Source organism: Haemaphysalis longicornis, unplaced genomic scaffold (assembly GCF_048455015.1).
Source record: "Haemaphysalis longicornis isolate Haplotype H1 unplaced genomic scaffold, Haemaphysalis longicornis Haplotype H1 scaffold_13, whole genome shotgun sequence".
In the NCBI taxonomy this organism is placed as follows: domain Eukaryota; kingdom Metazoa; phylum Arthropoda; class Arachnida; order Ixodida; family Ixodidae; genus Haemaphysalis; species Haemaphysalis longicornis.
In genome coordinates this window covers 74,044,360-74,066,270 of record NW_027526233.1, presented here as the reverse complement: position 1 = coordinate 74,066,270, position 21,911 = coordinate 74,044,360, and the positions used below count along the sequence as shown (strand labels likewise).

Genomic DNA, 21,911 nt, shown 5'->3' with positions numbered 1-21,911 from the left:
GCTGTTAGTTTTAAGACCACTATCGCCTGTGAAACTCCTATGAGAATGTGTTAGCGGTTGAGGCAAGTTCTTGAATATTATTTGACGCAAACGGTATAGTGGAGTAATGCGAGTAACTATTACGCTGTCTGCTACTTTTGGTATTTACTAGTTCATTAATGTAACTAAATAAAAATGCAGTGCTTATGATGGTCATTTGGGAATTGCCCTGAGGAACGTCCCCTTAAGTATTCCTTTCGCAGTCAGAGGGAGATAGGTGTGCATAATGCACGACTGCCATCTATCTGAATTTGTAAACACCTGACCTATTTCCGGACCCAAGGATTTGCGCCATTTCATGCGGAGCATTGCCAAATGCGAACTGGTGAACGTTGCCAGTGGACTCCAATGCTGCCTCAGCGGAGCGATTACGCATGTGCTAACCAGGCCGATACAGGTTCATCCGTACCGCGAACGCTGCTACTGCCACCAATGTCGAATAGACGATAAAGCAAACTTTGCCTCGTACCTATGTTTTGTGCCTCCAACAGAACCATTCTGCCTCTCTTCGAAACTTGTCCTGACTGTAGGCTGACGTCATCCATGAAAGCACAGGAAGCCTTTGTCCGTGTCACCACTTTTGTCTTTCGTCATTTTTGGGCGCTGTAAACTTTTGTTCAATGAAGTACCCACTAGGCCAAACTTTCACGTTGATCATGAAAGACAACCTCACTACCATCTGTTCTTTATTCACCTGCCACACCTCCAGCAGTTACCAACATGAGAGAAAGCGAAGGCACGCACCAAGAACCGCGTGCAACGAGCTAAGTTTTCAATTAAGCCTATCTAAAGACATTGTGTGGCCTGCACGTTGTTGTCGGCGAGCACTAGACAACGGCGAGACTTCGCTGGCAGCGTGAGACCGAGAGACCGGGGAGGTTATGGGAGCAGTAGGTCTTATACGTCTTCGCTTAACGGTAGAACGCGCCATTGTGCTGAGGCTGGGAGACAATGCTTACACTGTTCTGAAGAGCTCCCAAACCGGTGACATAACCGTGTCCCGCGTACCGTTATTATGCGAGGCAAAAAGCGTTCCATGATTGCGAGAAGCAACGTTGTTTGTAGACCAACGCTGGAGATTCCGAGATAGTTATCAGACCTGTTCTTAGAAACGGGCTATGGAGACTAGCAGAAGCCTGGTTCATGAATACTGCTTTGTCGTTATAATATTGACGCAAGTTGTTAGGCGAACTTCCATAAATAAAAGTAGGTATTTAGAACAAAAAAATGGAAGAACACCGACTCACCATTCATTTTCTCGCCGGGACCTAATGCCGTCACAAGCATTTGTCTTCGCGTTTTCTGTATGCCGACAAAAGCCACCACAATAAAAAGTGACTGCAATTGTAGGGTGCCTCCGGTTCCCCTTGATCATACAATGTGAATGGCAACAGTTACTTGTACGCGTAATAAACGAAATAGGCTGATATCAGCTTTTAGTATTTCTCTTGTTTTGCGCTGGTGAGCACGGGGACGCGGGTTCGATTTCTGGCCGCGGCGGCCGCGTTTCGATGGCGGCGAAAAATAAAAAGGCCCGTGTGCACGAGATTTCTGCGCACGTTAAAGTCCCCCAGGTGATCAAAATAACCCTGAGCCCTCCACTACACACTAAGAAAAAAAGGAGTCCCTGTGACCCTCTTTGGGGGGTATTTACTTGCCACAGATTTGACTCTTCATCGACCCCCTTTCGCAGAGTCACGCTTACTCTTATTGAAAGGGGGTCACACGGACCCCGTCGCAGTAGTCACAGTAGAATATGGGTGACTACCTCCTTAGAGTCAGCACTGACTGCCACGAAAGAAAAAAGAGAGTCACGGGACCCCTGCCTGATGATCATCGCGACCCTGTAACAAGAGTTGTGAGGACGCCCCTTTTTAAAGAGTCCCGTGATGCTTATGGCGACAGAGTCGTGGAAGTGTATGGGTGACCTTCCCAGAGATGGTCAGTAATACTGCTGGTGGAATCATTGCAGTATATGTGCAAGTGCAATTTTAGCCCACATGCATGCAGCTTCATGAGCAGTTTCATACAAGTATAGCAAAGCAAACCAAAAGTACTTGAAAATTATTTTATTAAAGACGAAAGTGATACACATTTGAATGAAAAGCCAGCTTACGGTATCACAGCTGTTTTAAATTACAAAATAACCAGCAAATAGCCTAAAAATAAAGATACACTAAGAATGTTTTACTGCTTGCTATGGCTTGTCACAACGCAGGTTTGCTAGACTAACAGGCATGATATTAAATCACAAAAACAAGTTTTGTGTTAACCAGCTTTGCATACCTGCTGGTGCAAGGTTAAACTGGTGTGGAAATAAATTGCGATAATTTTTAAAGGCTTCTTTCCTTGTTGCTGTTTTTCTAAGGCAGACTTCTTACACACGTCCATGAAGTCAATCCAGAAATCTTCACAAGCCGTGCACAAGCGTTGCAAGGTGTCCTCGGGTCCTGGCGTCTCGGACCAGGCCTTGTCTCGGACCTGCCAGAAATATCAATGAAAAGAAATTGAACGATAAGACAAAAGCAAAATGAAATCGTAGCCAGCACAGTAAAATCATCAACAACAGACTAACTGCCCAGTGCCTGACAAAAAAGAGGGCGAGGAGCACACCTCTTGCCATTACATTTCCTTGCTTCGCCATTTGGCTTTTGTTATGAAATATTTTGTATGAGGGAAGATATGTATAATGTATGAAGTTACATATGGACACCCCAGAAATGCAAAGGCTTCAAAAATTATTGCATCCATAAAGAGGATCTGAAAGCTCCAGGGAGGGAGACTAAGAATTTATGAGTGCAAAAGGCTGCTACTCCCCCCTTTTGATGGTATGAAAATATCTATGTAAAGCTTAAAGGCAGCACGAGTAACAAAGCAGTAAGTGAACTGAGACACCTGCTGCACAAAGGGCATGCTCCACACTGCAAAATACTGGAGGGGTACAAAGTCTAACTCAAACTGTTCAGTAAAAAGCATGAGGCAAGTTGGTACATAGTTCTTAAAAAGTCGAGTCCATAGCACATGACATAGAAGATGACAGGTCAAGCACTTGCTTGCAACTAAGTTTATTGAGTGCATCGTCTAAAATAACACCCTTTAATAGTGGGCCGCACAATGGTAACAAAGGAATCATAGCGAAGTTTCTAAATATTCAAGCTCATTGCAATACAGGTTCACTGTGCTCCTGTTTTTTATGTAATAAACATCTAAAAGCTCCCAAATCAGTGCTTTAGCTTCTTTGCAGAAGTCAAACTTGGCCCAAGAAAGGCTTGTACTTGCATGATTCGCAATTAGTGGGTACATGCAAAACGCCAAGGGACAAATTGGACACATCGACTTTCCAGATGGGAACAACACATCATAGATTCCCCCCATTCCCTGGGCAAAAACCGCTGGGTGTGCTGCTTGTTGCACTTTTCTTTTGCTTTTAGGCTTGATAGCAATTTGCCTGAACCTTCTATCTACGCTTCACTGATTAACTTTGACGCTTTTTTAAAGTTATTCAATACGCTGACTATATTTTCTACTCTGCATGCAATGTCTGCACCCCGTTTCGTTTTTCCTTCATCAGTTTTTAGCTTAAGTGAAAGCATGAAGCACTAAATAATGCTTACAGTTGTAGTTATCTAGATCACACTTATTACTGATGGAAAAGAAACCTAAGTTGTCAGTACAAAGGGCACCACTGCCTTGTTACGTGCCTCGGTTTCTTCATGTTTTTAGTGGCCACAAAAAAAAATTTTAAACCACTTGTCTATTTGAATTATTGTCAACGCGTTTAGTTTCCGTACCCTGATTTTTTAACTTCTCATAAAATTAAATTCGGCACAAAACTTGTTCCAAAGTTTCTAATTCCCTGGATGGGCTTTTCTGCACGAGTTGTGAGCGATGCAGTAAAGCTGACACTACAGCCTTGATGGGACATGCCACAATAATTAGTTTCCCTATCCCAATTTATTGACTTTGGATGTCCAACTTTTTGTTCTCGAACTTCTCATGCACTAGAGGGGCTTCTCTGCACAAATTCAGAGTCATGCAGTAAAGCTGACACCAGCGTTGATTTCAACTCTTTTGTTACCGCAGAAAATTGACCAGTTTTTAGGGCTCTAAGAAAACATTTCTTTTTGCTAAATGTGTTGGTTAGGCACATAGTGCAGTGGCAAAAATGAAGATGATTCAACGCCCTTGCTAGCACCAGTTGTGTAATGTTTGCATAAATAATGATAGCAAAAAAAAAAAACCCAAATCAAAATTTTGTCACCGTAAAGAAAAATGAAAAAAAGAGAAGTTGTGTATAACAAACCACCAATAGTGGAAAAAATTTAGAATATGCATTTTGAAGGTTTACATTAAAAAATCCTGTCCAAGAAAAAATTCTAGTGCAAATTAATTTGTCCCCGTGGTGCCCACGTGGTGCTTGCACGCATGGCGCCCGCGTCTCGTGGTGAAGCCGAACATTCATTCCAAAATACACAATTTTGGATGGTTCTCTGAAATGGTTCGATATTATTAGGGGACCAACTTAGTCCCCACGTGATGTAAAAACATCTTATTAAGGACTACAGCAAGCACCAGATTCACGGCAAGCAAGAGATGCCAAAAAATCCACTTGGAATTTAAAACCAATCTCAGTGGTGCATTTTTGTTGACATTCTGATCATCAATTATCTACCAGAACTTCCACTAGCGGTTTATTGTCATCTTCTGACTCGCTATGGTAGCCCTGCTTGCAGGAATAACTTGCGAAGCACTAGAATTGTGCCCAGCAAGCTTTCGCACGGTGAAAAGAGTACTGCCTAACATTTTCAAAAAGGCACCATATCAAACCTTTTGGAGACTGCCAGAATAGACAGTTGCAGTAAGAAGCAACACTAGACCTCCAAAAATAGCCTCGTACTAACAAAACTGGCCATTGAACAGCTGGCTGATTGGAAATCTCTACTTGTCTGAGCTGATATCCGATGACTTGGTGTTATTTTTTGAGTTTCAGCTGGAGCTGTTATCGCAAAAGTAGGGCATGAGTGAAGCGATATCACAAAAGGCGTTCTTTTTTCGAGGAATAGTAGAGGGCGACGGGGGTGCTATGGCAAATCGGCTTGAAGTTGGGTAACTGCGTAGTACCACGAAATATTAGGTTTGCAACACACAAACAGAATGAAAACTGCTCGATTCCCGGCCACGGCGGCCGCTTTTCTGATGGAGGCGAAAAGCAAAAACGCCCGTGTGTACGAGATTTCGGCGCACGTTAAAGATCCCCAGGCGGTCAAAATTAATCCGGAGCCCTCCACTACGGCGCGCCTTATCGCCTGCGTTGCGTCGGCGCGTTAAACCCTACAATCAATCAATCAGAATGGAAACTGCTGGAAAGTGGCTGAAAATGCCAGGTCCACTTGATACGCATGCGGGGAACCTTCAGAAATAAGCTTTCACAAAATAAAACGACCCTTTCTTCGAACCAAAGCTCAGTAGTGGAAAGCTGGTGTCATTTTCAGGTAATTATCATCTGTCACTGCCATCGGATTGCAAAACTGGCAAAATGATTTGGCATTTGGCTTGCTGGAAGACTTTTGGTCAAGAAAATTCCATGGTAATGCAGCATGACCACGAGTCACATGCTTTTTTATCAAGCGCAGCTGCAACGCTCCCTTCTGGGAAAACATACACACCTCACCTTGCAAAAAACTGCCGAAAATCTCAAGGTTGCCTAAACGTGTAGTGTCTAGACTAACCACCGGGGTACATGAGAAACAACTACAACATCACAAAATCGGCAATATAAAGCACCGATCACCGATCATCAATGCTGTATATTCCTGATATTCATGTTGTCATTTCCCTTGCAACTAACGCATCCCACTGGTTAGTCTAGGCACTGCAGTTTTAGAATCAGTTCTAATTTTCCTGCTCTGGCTACACTGAAATTTCTGACGGTGTTTTTGAGGGTTGAGCAGCATGTGTTGTTTCAATAGGTGCCATGGCTGCTGCGCTATACAAAAAAGGATGTCACTTGTGGTTACGCTGCATTACCATTAGATTTTTTGATCAAATGGCTCACAGAAGTCAAGTATCAAATGATGTCGTCAGCTTTGCAATCCGACTGCGTTTAAAGGTGAGAACTACCAGAAATTACACCGGGTATGCACTAGTGAGCTTTGGTTTAGAGGACGGGTAGCTTTTTTTCAGTCAAAGTATTCGTGGATGTCTCCGCATTCCTGACAAGTGCACTAAGCATTTTCAGCCCTTTTCCTGTCATTTGTTTCATTTCTGCATTGCGCAATTTATATTTGGCACTACTAGACAGAGAACTTCAACCCGATTTGCCTTAACGCCTTCGTTGCCCACTACTTTTCCTCAAAAAAAGCATGCCGTTTGTGATTTCACTTCACCCATGCCTTACTTGTGCAATAAGAGTTCCAGTTGAAAGTCAATTGATAACCTCAAGTCATCGGACATCAGTTAAGGCAAGGAGAGAGAGCTTAAAATTGGCTTCAGTTTTGATTCTGTACGAGGATATTTTCGGAGGTCTAGAGTTGCTCCTCAGTAGAACTACATATTCTGAAAGAGTCTGCCACAAGTTTGGTATTGTTTGTTTTCTAAAATGTTAGGTGGAGGTGCAATGCAGGAGGCTCATAGGCTATGAGCCTCCTGCATTGCACCTCCACCTAACCTCTAATTATTAGAGCTGAACGCCTTTTTCATTTGTCACGCAACAGTTACTCGGGGATAGCTAGCTGGGCACTGTTCCAGTGCATCGCACCTCATTCCTGAAAGCAGGGTTAGAAAAGTGAGCCAGAAGATTATAACAACCAGCAAGTGAAAGCTTCAACAGGTGCATGATAGTAAACTGACAGTGAACGACTTTTGTTTTCAGCCCCAAGCAGTTTTTGTCCTATCCCGAATTTTTACCTTACCATTTTTATTGCCCAAAAATTGTTAGACCCCAAAAATTGGTAGACTTTCTGCGATAAAAAGAAAGTTACCGCCCTGTCTGCGTGCCATATTCCGAAGTCTATTCTTAGCAGATATCAGCGTCAACGCCAGAAGTAGTGTACTTAGCGAGCATCGCAATGCATACGGCAGCTTCTGGATTTTCGGGCCGTCTCCAGCGTTTTGATGTTCGGGAGAGGTTTTAGTAGTAAGAAGCATCGCTTCGTTCACAGAAAAAGAATTACCTTTAAACTCTAGCTTTAATCAGCTGTCATGAGACAAATTCAACCAAGCTATTTGTCTTAGAAAACTGTTACTAAAGACAACTGTTTTTCTAGTGGCTCATTTTATTCATGACTACGTTGGCTGAAGTTGTTGAAATTGCAACTGTGTGAGAGCTTTCTATGAGTTGAATATGGGAGCTTTAACCTAATTGCTTGTAGTATTAGCATGACTAGGCTGATCTGGAAGACCATTTCGTGAGAACGAGCGTTATCACTGCCAAAATAGCTTAAAAATACAAAACCCACCCACACATCAAGATATTCATTGATGCCAGGGTCCGTATGGGAAATTTAGGAGGTGTGTCACGGTGTCACAGTGGTGGCGTGGTTATCAGACCAGGTAGTTGTTTTGAAGGTTGGTAGCTAGCAGCTCACAATATGCCTTTTTTGTCTGCTTCTTCGGTTTTGTTTTTTGGAAGATTATTCGGAGCAAGATTATAGAGAAATCGATAGATGATTTTTGAAGACTGCGAACGATTCCAAGAAATTTAAGCAATTTCGCTGACACAACCGTTTTTCTAAAAATTCTAAAACCACACAAAGAAGCAACACTCAGTTTTTCCAAAGCTCCTGCAAAGTGATTTCATTAAAAGTAATTACTGCTGTACTTACCAGTGCTTCTCTGAAGGCTTCGACACCACTTTCATTCAGCAAAACAGGCCGCAGGACAGTGTATACACCTCTTTTGCATCTAATGATAAAAAAAAATACATATCACTGACATGAAAATTACTAAGATGTGGGGGACCAACAAAAGAGTATAGAGGAGGCCATAAGGAAAAATATCCACAGGGCTCCAGCTTAACAAATGCAATGTGGTAATTGCTACGTTCCTCATATTTTCACGGTGTATTAAAGGGACACTGAAGTGATATGTAAACATTGCGGGATTGCTAGCGCAAATTGTAGTTCGGAGTCCCCAGGCCATGTTTCGACCACTCTAGGCGCGTTTACGCGATTTTATTTAGTAGAAAAACTAATTCGAAAATGCTGTCCTCCTCTCTTTACGCTCGCCCGTTTTCTGTGGCGTTTTCGTGTGACGTCAGGAGGGGATGAGCTGGCAATTGGCTGCGCGCTACTGCACGCCTCCCCGGCCTTCAGACAGAGTCAGTCGGCCCAGCGTTTCGTCCGCCGGCCGCCGGCGGGTCGTCGCAATCAAGGAGGTTAAAAAAAATTGCTTGGTCGCAATTGAAACGAAGCCAGGACACGTTTGTGAATGGAAGAATGTGCCTTTCGTTACTTGGTTTGTTTGTACACTGTATCTAGCTCCAAGTCAAGGCCGCTTCACACAAGCGCTGCACAAGCGCACATGCGACGCTTCGCTGACTGGTACGCCAGTAGGAAAATATAAGGCCTCTTGAAGGCGGGAGAAGAGTCAGCGAAGTCAATATAGGTACTAAGGAAATAAAATCAACTGATATTTTTACCGTACAGCGTAAAACTAGGGCGCGGGAAGCACTTTTTTGCGCTGGGCGAACAAGCACAGTGGTCAGGAGCACGACTACGCATCTGCAACGCTTTTCCGTCTACGAAATGCAATTGCTAGACGTGAGCTACTGTGGAAACTCGGGCGACGCTTACTGCACGAGCGCAGTACAACAAATAGTCACCTAAGCTGCTTGAAATGCAAAACTAAATAAAAGTGTAAGCCGGTTGTACAATATATACCCTATATTAGCAAGGCTTTTCGCATCCCGCTTCGTGGCTCAGTGGTCTGGGGTGCTAGATATCTCACCGCAAGTGTTTTGCAAGTCACGAGTTCGAATCCCCGCGGGTACGTGCTTTTTTTTTGTAACTTAACTTTTTTGTTTTCCGCCGATGTTTTCTATATTGAGTTCACCTTTTTTTGCGCCGCAACGTTCCTGGCTACACGAACTAGTTCACAAAACGCGCGCAGGCTGGCACTGGCGCGCTAGCGAGTTCTCGTTGGCGTGCTGTTGCCATAAGCACTGACTGCTTGCAGGCAGTGGGCACAGGCCAGAATGAACAGACCCTTGGCCTGGTGCGAACACGCTTTTTACGATACAGGCATGAGGGAGGCAAGCTCCAAATATGGGGGAAAAGCGCATGACATTTGGGCGTCTGCGGGTACACGGAGGGCGTTCATGCACTGCGTAGGTCTCGGCTAGTGAATGCTACGACTACAAGCCGTCCTGGGAGGCTTATCTTGTGCATTTTACAGCCGACAACATGGCAGAAGCGCGGTACGATGATTACTGAGATATTGAGAATGCCCATCCAACAACGCCATTGGTTATGTTTTACAGAACCGAAACCGAAACCGAAACTTGTTTGATTGCTAACCTTGGGCATCGTCCAATCACGGCGCCCCACCTCCCAACGTCACAGCCTTAGTTGGTGCGGCCGCCGCAAACCGCGCATGGTAGTTTTTCTTCTTTTGCGCTTTGTAAAATAATTACCGATTTGTCAACCGGATAAACGATGAAAAGTGTGCTAATTTGAGCCAGTCTACGCAGTGCAAGCAAAAACGGGAGCTTGACAAATTCACTTCAGTGTCCCTTTAACAATTGCTTTATTATCAGGGTCTCTACTTCCGCACTACTTTCATTTAGCAGTATTAGAAGTGGAACTGGATTACAAGTTTGTGAAAAACGCGGAAGTGCTGTAAACACACAGATGACAACGTCAGCATTGTTTCTGCAGCAAGCAAGCAATAACACATGCAGTAAAGGGTCCATAAAGACTGAATACGGCTTTGTTTAGTTTGCAAGAACTAGCTTTTCAGTACTTACTCGGCTCCCTTCTAAGCCGGAAATACATTAGTCAGAAATACGCAAGCAACACAGAATATTTTCAAATTTCTCACTGAGGCTTTGGCATGAGAGACGCAATATGGGCTAGCACTAAAAAAATGTCGACAGACAAGAGTCTTCTGCCGGCCCTGCTACATTAGAGTGGCTCTTCTCCACCAAGTCCTCTTAGGTGTTTTCCTACCATTTTCTGGGCATGTGTTCGCTTCTAAACTTCACTTCACATCAGACTACTGCCCTGGTCAATGAAGGGAGGAAAACTGCTTCTTCCTGTGTCGTGGCCCACAAAAATGATTAAACATATCAGATGTGCAATATACATAGCAAAAGTTGCCGCAAGTGAAGACAGAAGCCGCACCGCACATAGTGAACTCCGTCTGGAACAACTTCTATCTAGCCTGATAATTTTACTTAGATTTTGTTTCGACGGCAGGCCATATTTGGCCCCTCGCACCAATTTGAGCCCTCCGGGAAGGCGTTGTTGCACTGTTCCCTTCAAGTTTCCATTCTTCTATTGCTCGCTTTGTCAATTTCTGCTCTTAAGGCTGACCAGCCCTCCTTTTCTTCTGTCCCATATTTTACCCTCTCCCAGTCTCCTTTGCCTTTGTGCTATCGAGAATAACTGGTTTGCATGTTTTCATTTATGTTGGTTACATTGCTCACAAAACCGGAGGGTGGAAAAAAAACTTTTCCGAACTAGTGTTTGCCGTGCTCGGCATTATTTTAGTGTAATATTGCCTTGAGGAAGCTTTGTCCACTGATCAAATCTGTCTGAATATTCAAATCCTCGTTAGGGTTTCTACAGCTGTTGTATGAAGGTTTCCACATATTCATAGTATTTCAGGATTCCTTCACCTGCTTTTCTCAACAGAATTGGCGGTGGCCAATTTTTGGGCCCGAACGTTTCGCGTGGAATGACCCATTAGTATTATGAAGCTTTGGTTTTTTTATGTGAAGCCTTTGGTGTGTAAACGAAAAGCACAAAACTGACACAACCTCTCTGGGAATAAAAAAGAAGTGACACCAAGGTTCAATTTTTAACAATTTTCACAGCATTTTAGCATCCAAAGATGCCTTCGTGCAATAACAGTAGCCAACCGTTATTTGGAATTAATTTGAAATCAACAATATTTATGCGATCTCTAGGAGAGCAAATGGTGGTTATGAGCTGAACTGAAAGAACTAAGATAGAGACAAGTGTAATACAAACCTCCAAAAAGGCAAAGTACCCCGTGAGCATGGACATCCACAGGACTTGAGGATTAAGAGCAGCCATACCTGATAGAGCCAAAGGTGAAGGCAAAAAGTAAGGGCAGGAGCAGTTGCAACAAATGACAATTTTACACAGACGTCAACCGCACAAGCAATTCGAAGTCTTAAGGGCCAGTCCAAAGCAGGCACAAGCAAATTTTATATCCCCTGAAACCTACTACAAACCCGCATAACCTCACACAGCCATGTCGATGAAAATCTGCAGCCCTGCAAGATTTTACCTGCTGTTATGACATGTTTCAAATGCTGGGTCTTTCCATGCCAAACAGCCAAGTGTATGGTGCTTGACACTCTAACCTTTCGGGAAAAATTAATTGTTGATGCGAAGATTCTCTTGGCCTTGCAGGAGTGTGACACGTTCACACGGAACTCGGGAGAAAGGGAACAGAATGAGTTACAATGGCGAACGGTGAAAGGGAAACTTAGCACCAAACAAGGAGACAAGGGTCAACGTGCAGCCCCCGAAATCCAGTTCAAGCGAAGAGAAAAACAGAAATGCTCTCACCAACACGAGAAGCCCCATTCAGCGATGTGTGCCACGGGTCATCGTTGGTCCAGGTTGCAGCAGAGCATTGGCCCCCGAATGCATGTACTGCTCGGACAAAGCAGCACAGACAGCACCACGCCCTGCGTGGCAGGTGTGGTGATCCATCCTGGGCCGTGGCCACCAACCGCGGCCAGGTGTAGAACCGAGCCCGGTTGTCTGCAAGCCAACTCGCTCGTCTGGAACCTCTGGTACACAGAATCCGCCGGCCCATCTCCAGCCCTGGTTAGCTCACCAGCTTCAGAGTCCTCTGGTTCCGCGATCGGCCTCCACCCGAACCTTGTTCCTTGCTTGAGCACCTCCTCCTTAATTAGTGTAGACAAGCTGATGTGTTTATGGCTCTGTAATACAGTACATACAAAATATAACGAGAGGGAAGATGAAGACTTGGTTGCTGGCTAGTTGAAAGACTGCGCAAAAGATGAGGGTGACAGGAAGAGCGCTGAAGCATGTCTACTTGTGCAACACTGGTCTGCACGCTGGAGTAATGCCCAAGTGACAACATGTCTGGCAGACAATAATGATGCAAACAGGCGACTCACTAAATACAGAAAGTACACTCTGAGTGTGTGATCAGGACATGTAATATTTTGCACAGCTTTATGTCGGGCTAATTGGTGTAAGCTTTTGAAGGAAAGTTGCTCTTGTTACGATCACAGAGACGGGCACAAGAAAAACGTCCGCTTTCACGAGAAGATGGCGCCGTCTACTCGTGAAATTGTATGTAGTTTTCTTGTGTCCGTCTATGTGATCATAAAAAGCACAACATACCTTCAAAAGAATATTTAGCATGCTCCAGGCTTCTTTTGATGCCTATATTAAAGGATTCATTTTGCACTGGGGCCTATTTTTTTACCTGCAAATATCGTGCGAACGTGACAATACATTCCAATATGCCATTCATAATGGCTTTTCCCCATAAAAAGGACACTAAACGGTCCCAACAAGTTTGCCTATACGGGCAGACCAGTGTTAAAAATGACGCTGCACCAAAGGGTTCAAAACGATTTACACCCCCCATGTACTGTTTTTTTTGTAGTTCGGTTTGTTATTTCACGAAACGTCAAAGAAGAAAACTACAGAATAAAAAGGGAACACTTGACACACTTTTGAATAGCTTGCCATTGCAAACTAGCGCCGTGTATTACAGAATTGTACCGCTCCGCCCAACAGTCAAATGGTTTTCTGCGACCGACGGTGCAAAAAGCAGCCGTTAGACAGCGAACACAACAGTAGCGCTAGAGACAAGCTTGACGTGGGCTAATGGACGAGGGCAAAAGGAGGGTGTGCTGAAGAATACGGACGGCATGAACAAGTTAGAACAGGCGCCTCGTAGGCGCTGTAAAATACCCCTCCTCCCCACACACACACCCCGAGACTTAATTCCCTACGAGGCCACATGTCCGCCTTTCACCTCCAATTTCCACGTATATGAATTCTGTGCCCCTGTGAACTCTACGTGAACTCAAAGACGGGCTTCGTCATTAGCTCGTGAAGCTTGGCAACGTCAGGCGTTGTGGAACTGCCGTACTCGCTCGCTGGCGCGCGGCCCGAACTCTCTCTCCGTGTCCTGCATTTGCATACCATTTTCTCCCCCTTGCACATTGCCAATTCTCATCTGTTTAACTACATTTCCTGCGTCCTCACCTCTTGCCAACTTTTTTTTTCCCGACAACGCCGCCAGCACACGGTCAACGCGTACGCTGTAGGGGCGCGTTGGCGAGCGAGTACGGCCACAGAACAGGGAGTACGGCAGTTTCACGACGCATATCGCGGTCCGCAGACCGCGAGCAGCCGCGAGGAAGGACAGTCGCGGCGGCGGCAGCCGGTCTCGCGAGCGCGATAGCTTAGAACAGTCTCAAATAGGGAGGAGGGGGCGAAGGAGAGATTTCACAACGCTTACGAGGCGCCAGGCAGCAAGCAAACAAGCACAGCATATGCAACTTTTTCGGCATGTGTCCGGAAAGCTAACCGAGACAACTATTTCACTTGGTATTATTAGCAGGGACAGTACTCACGTGAAAAAACACGATGACACAGCCTTTGTTCCGGCTTCGCATTCAACCGTACCACGCCGTCGACTTGCCGAACTGAAGAACTCTAGTAGACGATTTTAGGCGGTGCGCAATGAATTCCGCACAGCGAATTTCATACCGGTGTCACGCCGTTTCCATCCCGCAGCGGTTTTCATACGCGAATTCGACAAAAATGCGTCAACTCGCCCCGCTGCTGCCTTCGCGCCATTCACTGGCTTACTCCACTTGGCTCGCAGTGGATTCTATTGATTCGCGTTGTCTAAAATATTTGCATTTGTATTCTTGTTATTGAGTTTTAAAGCAAATGCTAGACAAAAGAAATCTGGTTCTGGCAGAAACGTTTTATATATGTACGTTTTACGTAATGTACACAAGTTTTTATAAAACGAACACAACTCAGTCACGTGACTACTTGGCGGCTTTTTTAAACGCACTAAAAGAGGCGACGCTCGCACACAGGTTCAGATATATAATAATTGTGGGCAACATGCATTAATCATTTAAATAAAAAGATTGTCGCAATATGAAGTAGTTTTTATTGAATAAAATCAACTACAAGTAAGGATTTGAATGACTAACACTTGAATTCTGCTTTTTGGTCGGGCAGGTTGGTGTAAGTTTACATGACATCTGAACACAGAGCTCTGTACGCGCGCAAGTGCGATGCCTTACATCGATATGTACTTAATGTACAAAATTACTAGTGGCACATGAAGCAGTGAACATACTTAATTGGTAAAACGCGAATGAGAATAACATCTGCAGTAAAGTAGGCTTTGTTGCACGACATCGAAGCTTTGCAAGAAAGCAGGCACGCAACATCGTGCATAGAGAGGCTGAATTGTAGAGCGGCAGAATTGTGGCGCAAAAGCTAGTTACGGACACGCCACACGTCCTGATATTCTCCCGCCTATTTTGTAGGGTTCCTGAGGAGGCCATTTAGTTGCGTAGCAATATATATTACGAAGCATAGTTTTATTCGTGTTCTTATTCGCAGAGCGTTATCCGGTGCACAGTTGGCAATGTTTTTAACGTAAAAAATAGACAACCCACTTAAATCATATACAGAAGCAATGTCAATCATACTTTCTGCTTATTTCATCAACATTGAACAGCATTGCAGTAAAGACTTTAATTCGTATATATTAAGTATATTGTGTTATTGTTACATGTGGTTTCTATGCAACGTTAAAATATTTGCTAGTCTTTGCGCACTTTAGCATTTTCATTCGCCCATAGTTACCGACAATTGTAAGAACAAAATAATTTGGCTACCACAGGTATGGTATGTATTGTAGATGATTGCTTTCTGATACGACATATTCAAAAAATTGTTAAAGTGAACCTCTCTATGCCCACTCATGGCGCTTTTACGCCTGTACGCACTGCAGGAAAGCCAGCTTTATCAAATGGGAGGGCTTATGGTGGTGATGATGATGATAAACTCAGCGCAGGAAAGCCAACTTTAAACAATGGGAGGGCAAATTGTGGTGTCGTTGATAAAACGCGAAGTAGGAAAGCCAACTTTACAAATTTGGAGGGCACATATTGAAAAAGAATAATAAGAAGACGAAGAGGAGCAGGATGAAAAAGGCGAAGCTTTCTCCGATACAAATGAAAAGTCCACACTCATATCCGCCAAAGTCCAAATCAATGACAACACTGAGCTAACCGAAGCAGCATATTCAGATGACCCAATTACACACTAAAAATCATAATCGCCACATTAGCTTAGCTCAGCACTTTGCATTGTGGACTTTGCGTTTGCATCGTAGAAAGCTTGGCGTTTCAACCTTGTGTGTTCCATAAACAGCGTTAGATTTTTTATCCTTTACAGTCCTAGAAAATCAAATTTTGTACCGTTTGCGCAGAAGCAGACAAAGTCACGGGACACACACCTGTGTGCCCTTACTTTTCATGTTTTTGTATCTGCGCCACTAAATCTTGCAATACGGTAGCAACAAACCTAAGTATCACTGTGGAAATTCAATCAGTCAATAAATATATGCTAAAAATGCTGTTGACCCGTGACTCCCATTGCAAAGTGCAAGAGTCCCGTGACCCCTCCCTGTTTTAAAGAGGGTCGTGGAGCGTAAAAGAGAGTCTTAGTAGAGTCTAAGAGAGTCATTGCAGCGACGACTCCCTTTGGACTCTCTTTTTTTTTAGAGTGTACGGTGCGCCTCATCGCGTGCGTTGCGTCGGCGCGTTAAACCATACAATCAATCAAATAAATTTCTCTTGTCCCGACACGGCTAACGCTGCTTAGAGCGAACTGTGAAGTTTATAAATATTCTATGCCCGTTTTGGAATAAAAATACTCTTTAGAGGCACGTATATAGTGTAGTTAGTTAAGAACACCGGTATTCGGAATGAGGTAAGGTTGTATTTCGTCTTCATACACAATAGTGTAAGAAGGAGAAGTGTTAGAGGGAGAAATGCACGCAGGAGCATTTAGAAGCCCAGTTGAGGTGTCTTTTATTCAGCAAATCGGATAAACCACATACGGTGAGTTCGCCAAAAACGTCCTTACTATAAGGTGATCGAAAAGTTAGCGACTCTCTGTACAGTCCTGCTTTCAGGTACTCCTCCACAAGGTCCTAGCCCTCGGATGTATGCGATACGGGGTAAATATCAAATTTTTCAGTGGACAGCGCAACTCCACTCGTGTTTTCCAATAAAGAACGTTCTGCAATACAACCAAAAGGAAAGTCCCTCCCACAGCTCTCTCAATGGGTTTTCTGAAGAAAACCTTAAATGTGTTGCAGCTTTTTATCAAAAGATGGCCACCACTGCCCTTCGCTTTTTTTCCGCTGCCCCTTGCCTACTGTTTTATTACCCACCTTCACCCTCTCTTTGTCTAAAATGTGGACACTTTCGGTCCGCAAACGAGTTAAAGCGCATGCACCAGAGAAAACATACTGTTAAAAATTGCACGAGGTCCCATTGAAACAGCTTTTGAACTATGTTACGGCTACGGTTATTTAAAGGAATAAGTGTCTGAGTAGAAATGACACCCCTATAAATAATGCAGAACTTACAGAGCCCTCGGTTTAATGTATCAAATGGTATTATTTTTGAAATTCCTACATTCGCCGCCACGAAATAGAGTACTCAAGCATGTGCGCCTGGAACTGGGTTTTATATTTTGCGCAGAAATTCTAGCCCGCTCCCGACTATACCACCAAAAATTCCAACCAACACATACACAAACCTCCGGGCACGAGGCTACCACCCACCTAAAACTGTATACCAACACGTACCCTCAGAACACCCTTTTCAAAGCCATGTTTGCCACCCACTGCACTGCTACCTGTCAAAAGTACTCACAATTAGGGACACTCTTTCACATTACAGCTGCATGCGACACACACCGTCTTAACTCCCCCCTCCCTATATCCTTACAACGTAGAACTGTGGGTGGCCAGCTAGAACTAGCAGTCCAGCCCATGCTGCTGGAGGTAACCCGTCTCCCAAAGGAAGCACCACGAAGCACCTCCGACTAGGAGAGCGCCCGAGGATCACGCTTGCTGTTGCACAAAGTATATTTTTTGATTCACTTCTAAATCTACAGCTCCTAAATTAAGTAACCTATAATGTCCTTTTGAAACTGGGTTTAGGGGTCAAAAAGACAACTTCTTTCATTCCCGCAGCATGTGTTATATACGCGTGCATTCTCGTGGGCCTATGATAATTAATCAGAAAACTCCAATGTTACCACAACAGTTATTTGGAGTTGTGACTTCTAAACAACTGGTATCAGACAAAACGCCCCGATTTAGCGCCGCTCAGAGTGGCTCATCTTTCAAGTGACCATTGCGCCGGTGGATGAGGGCAGCCGAAGTAGTAGAGTGCGAAGCTCGGTGCAGCGAGGACAGAGTCGTCCGGGTTTCCACGTGACTCCGATCATGCCTAGGTGGCGCTTAACGGAGGCGCCTGCAACTTGACGCGGAGCTATTAGGCTAAATATCAGTTTTGCAGTCACAGAGAATTTGGGCGTTATTTCTCCGTTCCCGAGAGGGCCGGAGCGAATTCGGCCTTTTCGTTCGGTGGGGAATTTACGCTACTGCATTAATTATTCCTGTTGGCGGTCACTTTGGACAATAAAGTTTCTGCACGCTGGGCATCTCAGGAACAGCGCCTCTGAACCAGACAGGGCTAAGTGCCCCCTTCTCTTCAGCTTCTAAGCTGCCCATTGGCCGCTTGTACTCGCCGCTGCTCCTTCCTCTGATGGCAACCAATGAAAGCGTGCAATCTTCGCACCAGCGTGAACTTATCATTACGCACGGAGGCCTTTTTATTGAGTCGTTGTTGACCTGGCACAGGCGCAGGGTGCTCCGTTACACTGTTTATGTTGCAGCGGGTCCTGCGTGATTCATTTTATCATTTGTTGCTTCATTCGTTGTTTTTTTGCTTCCCGTGGACCATCCTAAGCTAGACGGGCGTCTTGCGCCGTGCGCGGGAAATGTCTCCCCGCGGGTTCTCCTTCTGCTCCAGGGAATAACACGGCAGGAGATTTTCCGGGATCTCAAAATCGCTTTCCTCGGCGTTGTGCTTGCCTCGATCAGGAAGCAGCAACCTGGCTTGCCCTGCATCTTGGGCTACATGGATACAAATTGCTTAGAGTGCAATTGAAAGCGCACATTTTTCAAGCTAACTGCTAAAAAAAGAAACGAAGTCAGCAAACATCATTTCTCAGATCAGAAGTGTGAAATAACTTTTTTCCTGTACAGAGCGCCATCTCCCTTGTGGGTCTGACTTTGAAAAGTTTGATTTGAAACCATTTTTGTTTCTTTTCATACGTGCTGTTGTTCAGTTTAATCTAGAGAGCGGATTCTATTCAAGGACGCCAAATCTTGTCAGTGAGATTTTCTTGCTTCAGTAGGGTAACCACAGGACTATATCGTCATAGCCAGCAGCATAATATTTCAGATTTCATTGCCTAAATAAAAAAAAAACAAGCTACGTAAAATCAACGAAATCTTCTGGGGCACGCTGCGTGCCATCAACTTAGGATGCACTGCATCTTCGAAGAAGAAATGGTAGCAAACGGAATCGTCGTGGAATTCCGCACGTGTATGAGAAAGTTCCTTTCTAGAAATTTGCGCGCGCGCACGCACACGCACACGCACACGCACACGCACACGCACACGCACGCACAACCACAAACCAAATAAGTGCTATTCCTTGTGCTCAGATATGAAGAGCCGTTTATTTTACACGTTTTGTTCACGAAAACTTTGAGGCTTAATTCACCTTGAGACATTTGCTTTTTTACACCATCATGCAAATCGACCAAGCGAAATTTTTAGTGGTCCCTGAGTGAAATGCTCATGTGTATAAAACAAGGTAGACCGTGTGGAGTGAGGACAATCGTGCAAATAAAATGTTAGATCAAGTCCCTTTTGGGCACACGATGATTGGTCTCTTTGTGCGCAGTAAATTAGATGACCGGGAGGGCTGATTACGCCTAATAGGTAGACAGCGCTGAAGGCGGACCTAGCGAATAGGAGAAAGTAGCAGCGCTCATTCACATCATCATGATGACTGGATGGGACACTAATGATTGGAAGCGAAGAAATAAAAATGCCCAAATTTATGCTTGGAAGAGCAATGGGGGGGGGGGGGGGAGCGGGGGAGAGGAGGGGAGAGATAGAACTGCTTGCGCTGCACGAGTAGTGATAAACAAGACACATACGGCAGCAAGAAATAACAAGAAATAACGCAAATACTGTAATTATTTATCTGTCGACCTCTACGTAAATTTAATTGTATCGACTACAGGCTTTCTTCGGCTACCTAAACGTTAAAGTTTTGGCCTGTTTTTCTACCTGTATGTTTCCAGAAAGAAAACGGCTTCGCGTCGGCTTGATTGACTGTAAATATGTTTCTCTGATGGCTGTTGCATATCCCCATTGTGCAGTGCATATGAAAGCGGCACGGGTATTGGAGGATGTATAAAAGTGCACGACGGAGAGTAGCAGTGTATGTTTTTTCATAATGTACACTGGATCGCTTTTTATGATCACAAAAAACAGCGCTTAGTTAATATTTGTGTCGAAGAGAAGAGTGGTAAAATCGAACAAACAGACAAATGAACTCGGCTTGAGCTCATTGAAGCAAGAAAGAACTGAATTAAACAAACTCGCCCTGTTCCAACAAATGGCGTGGGACTATTGCAAACGCGAGAAAATTGAATTGCATTGGGCAATCCTTTACTGAACTTATCATAGAGAGAGCGAGACGCACGGGAAGCTCGTGAGAGGGAAAGATGGGAAAAGAAGTAGAGTACTTTTACGTCAGAACAGGCGGAATACCATCGTCTTTCGATAGCGCTTGTAGTGAAGCAGGCAGATACTGGCCATATATCTCCGTGCTGTCAAAATGTTGTATACGATGCAGCGTGAGGTTAACAACGTGGAACGGGCTGCCATATTACTATTGAGAACGCCCGAAACCTTTTCGCCCAGGACCATACATACACGCGGAATGTGCTGCTTGTTTAATAAGGAAATATAAAAAGCGCACGCAAGGCCTGAAGAAGTTCTTCATGATGCTTTGTATGATACCCTGCGCTACGTGTTTATTGCCCCATTTTTCTTGTTGACCTGTAAAACTGCCGAGTTGTAAGCTGGAATTTCCTGTTCGGAGCAATATGGCAGCACGGCTGTCTCCGACCTGGGATGAAACTCGCGGCTGTGAGCACGACAGGACCCTGTGAACAGTAACCGCAATTCTCTTGGCCCTTCGTGAGATTGACCCACATTGATATTTTCGGTCTCAGCGAGGCCTACCAGAATGAATAGAGGGTTTCCTGCACCCATTACTCCTAAATGTCGCATTCACTTGTAGCTCTCAGTTTATATTTGCGCCTGTGGATCCACCATTGTTCTTGGTGTGCTCTACGGAGAGGTCGTAAAGCATCGCTTGTGCTACTGTCCGGAGTATAGCTCACGGTGAGCAGCAACAAAAATACTACTTGTGCTACTGAGACGAGGAAACGTCTTAGACCTGTGCCCGTTTCTTGGACCATGACGTAACCAGCCACGGTGGCTCAGTGTTTAAGGCGTACTGCTGAGCAGGAGGACGCGGATTCATTTCCCGGCCAGGAGCCCTAACTAGCTGTGATAACGCCGCTCTCCTCCTGGCTGCTCCTCCTCGCGGCTCCGCTCGTCTCGCGCCGGCTCAGGAAGACACCGGCAACACTGTCGCTCCAGGAGCCCTAACCAGTTGTTATAACGCCGCTTTCTTCCTCGCTGCTCGGCTCGTCTCGTGCCGGGCCAGGAAGATACCAGCGACACTGTCGCTCCAGGAACCATCTCATGGTCGGGGCTATGTCCCTCCCTTGTTGGTGCGCCGTACACACCCCCACTGCGCATGCGCATCTCCCCTCCGTTCACCTCTCCTCCAGCTGTATAAAAGCAGGTGCGTGCGCTGCGCGGCGTTCAGTCTGCTCCGAGACACCGCCTACGCCGGTTCTGCTCCGGTGTGGAACCTACAGTGAACTCCCATGCTTTGCATCACCACATAGTTTCGTCCGGGGAGATGATGGTATTTTTTTTCGAACTGCTTCAGGTTTGCCGAGATTAAATGACCTTGAAATCCACAGGTATCCTTGCTTTTGTATTGTACATTTTTGCAATCTTCTTCGCCCATCCTTTGTTTATTAATTTCATCCTCCCATTATTCATTGTCCCTACCGCCTTTTTTTCATTTTCCTTTTTAAAGCATTACTATATCACGGCTTTCACCGAACGGTTTCACCTTCCGCAGCGCTAGCATCTTTAAATCTAACCACCGAAATTGCCCGTCTCCTAATAGAATACCAAAAACTTTTTACACCGTAATATTCAGTGTTGAGATCGTATGTCCTCCAACTATTAGGTTACATACGACAACCCCACGCAAGATATTTTAATCCAACTTAAGTCGGACATTATTGATCGCCTCACATCATCCCACAAGCGCTGCATACTCACTCTGGACATCAAGGGTGCATTCGACAACGTTTCACACTCGGCAATACTTGCAGGACTCGCAT

At 44.9% G+C, this 21,911-nt stretch overlaps 2 protein-coding genes across 3 annotated transcripts in view; both read right to left on the bottom strand.

Moving 5' to 3' along the window:
* Positions 1 to 21,911, bottom strand: part of LOC144164348 (Kv channel-interacting protein 4-like) — a 560,797-nt gene that overhangs the window by 261,894 nt on the left and 276,992 nt on the right. The gene's annotated exons all lie outside the window — the stretch shown is intronic.
* On the bottom strand, positions 2,121 to 14,575 carry LOC144164344 (uncharacterized). 2 transcript variants are annotated; one of them, XM_077694854.1, is made up of 6 exons: positions 13,856 to 14,575; positions 12,073 to 12,178; positions 11,799 to 11,996; positions 11,232 to 11,299; positions 7,863 to 7,941; positions 2,121 to 2,520 (listed from the first exon to the last, which is right to left on the bottom strand). In XM_077694854.1, the coding sequence occupies exons 1-5, from the start codon at positions 13,895 to 13,897 to the stop codon at positions 7,894 to 7,896; spliced, it is 462 nt and encodes a 153-aa protein (XP_077550980.1). In that variant the 5' UTR covers positions 13,898 to 14,575; the 3' UTR covers positions 2,121 to 2,520; positions 7,863 to 7,893. The 2 variants fall into 2 exon arrangements, with proteins under 2 accessions (XP_077550980.1, XP_077550981.1); XM_077694855.1 differs by lacking the exon at positions 13,856 to 14,575 and having other exon boundaries at positions 11,799 to 11,920; positions 12,073 to 12,604.

Coding starts and splice junctions, on each gene's coding strand:
- LOC144164344 (XM_077694854.1), bottom strand. CDS start 13,897: ATGCGAAGCCGGAACAAAGGCTGTGTCATCGTGTTTTTTCAC. Junction 12,179..13,855: donor GTGTCATCGTGTTTTTTCAC/GTGAGTACTGTC, acceptor ACTGTATTACAG/AGCCATAAACACATCAGCTT. Junction 11,997..12,072: donor ACCAGAGGACTCTGAAGCTG/GTGAGCTAACCA, acceptor GTTGGCTTGCAG/ACAACCGGGCTCGGTTCTAC.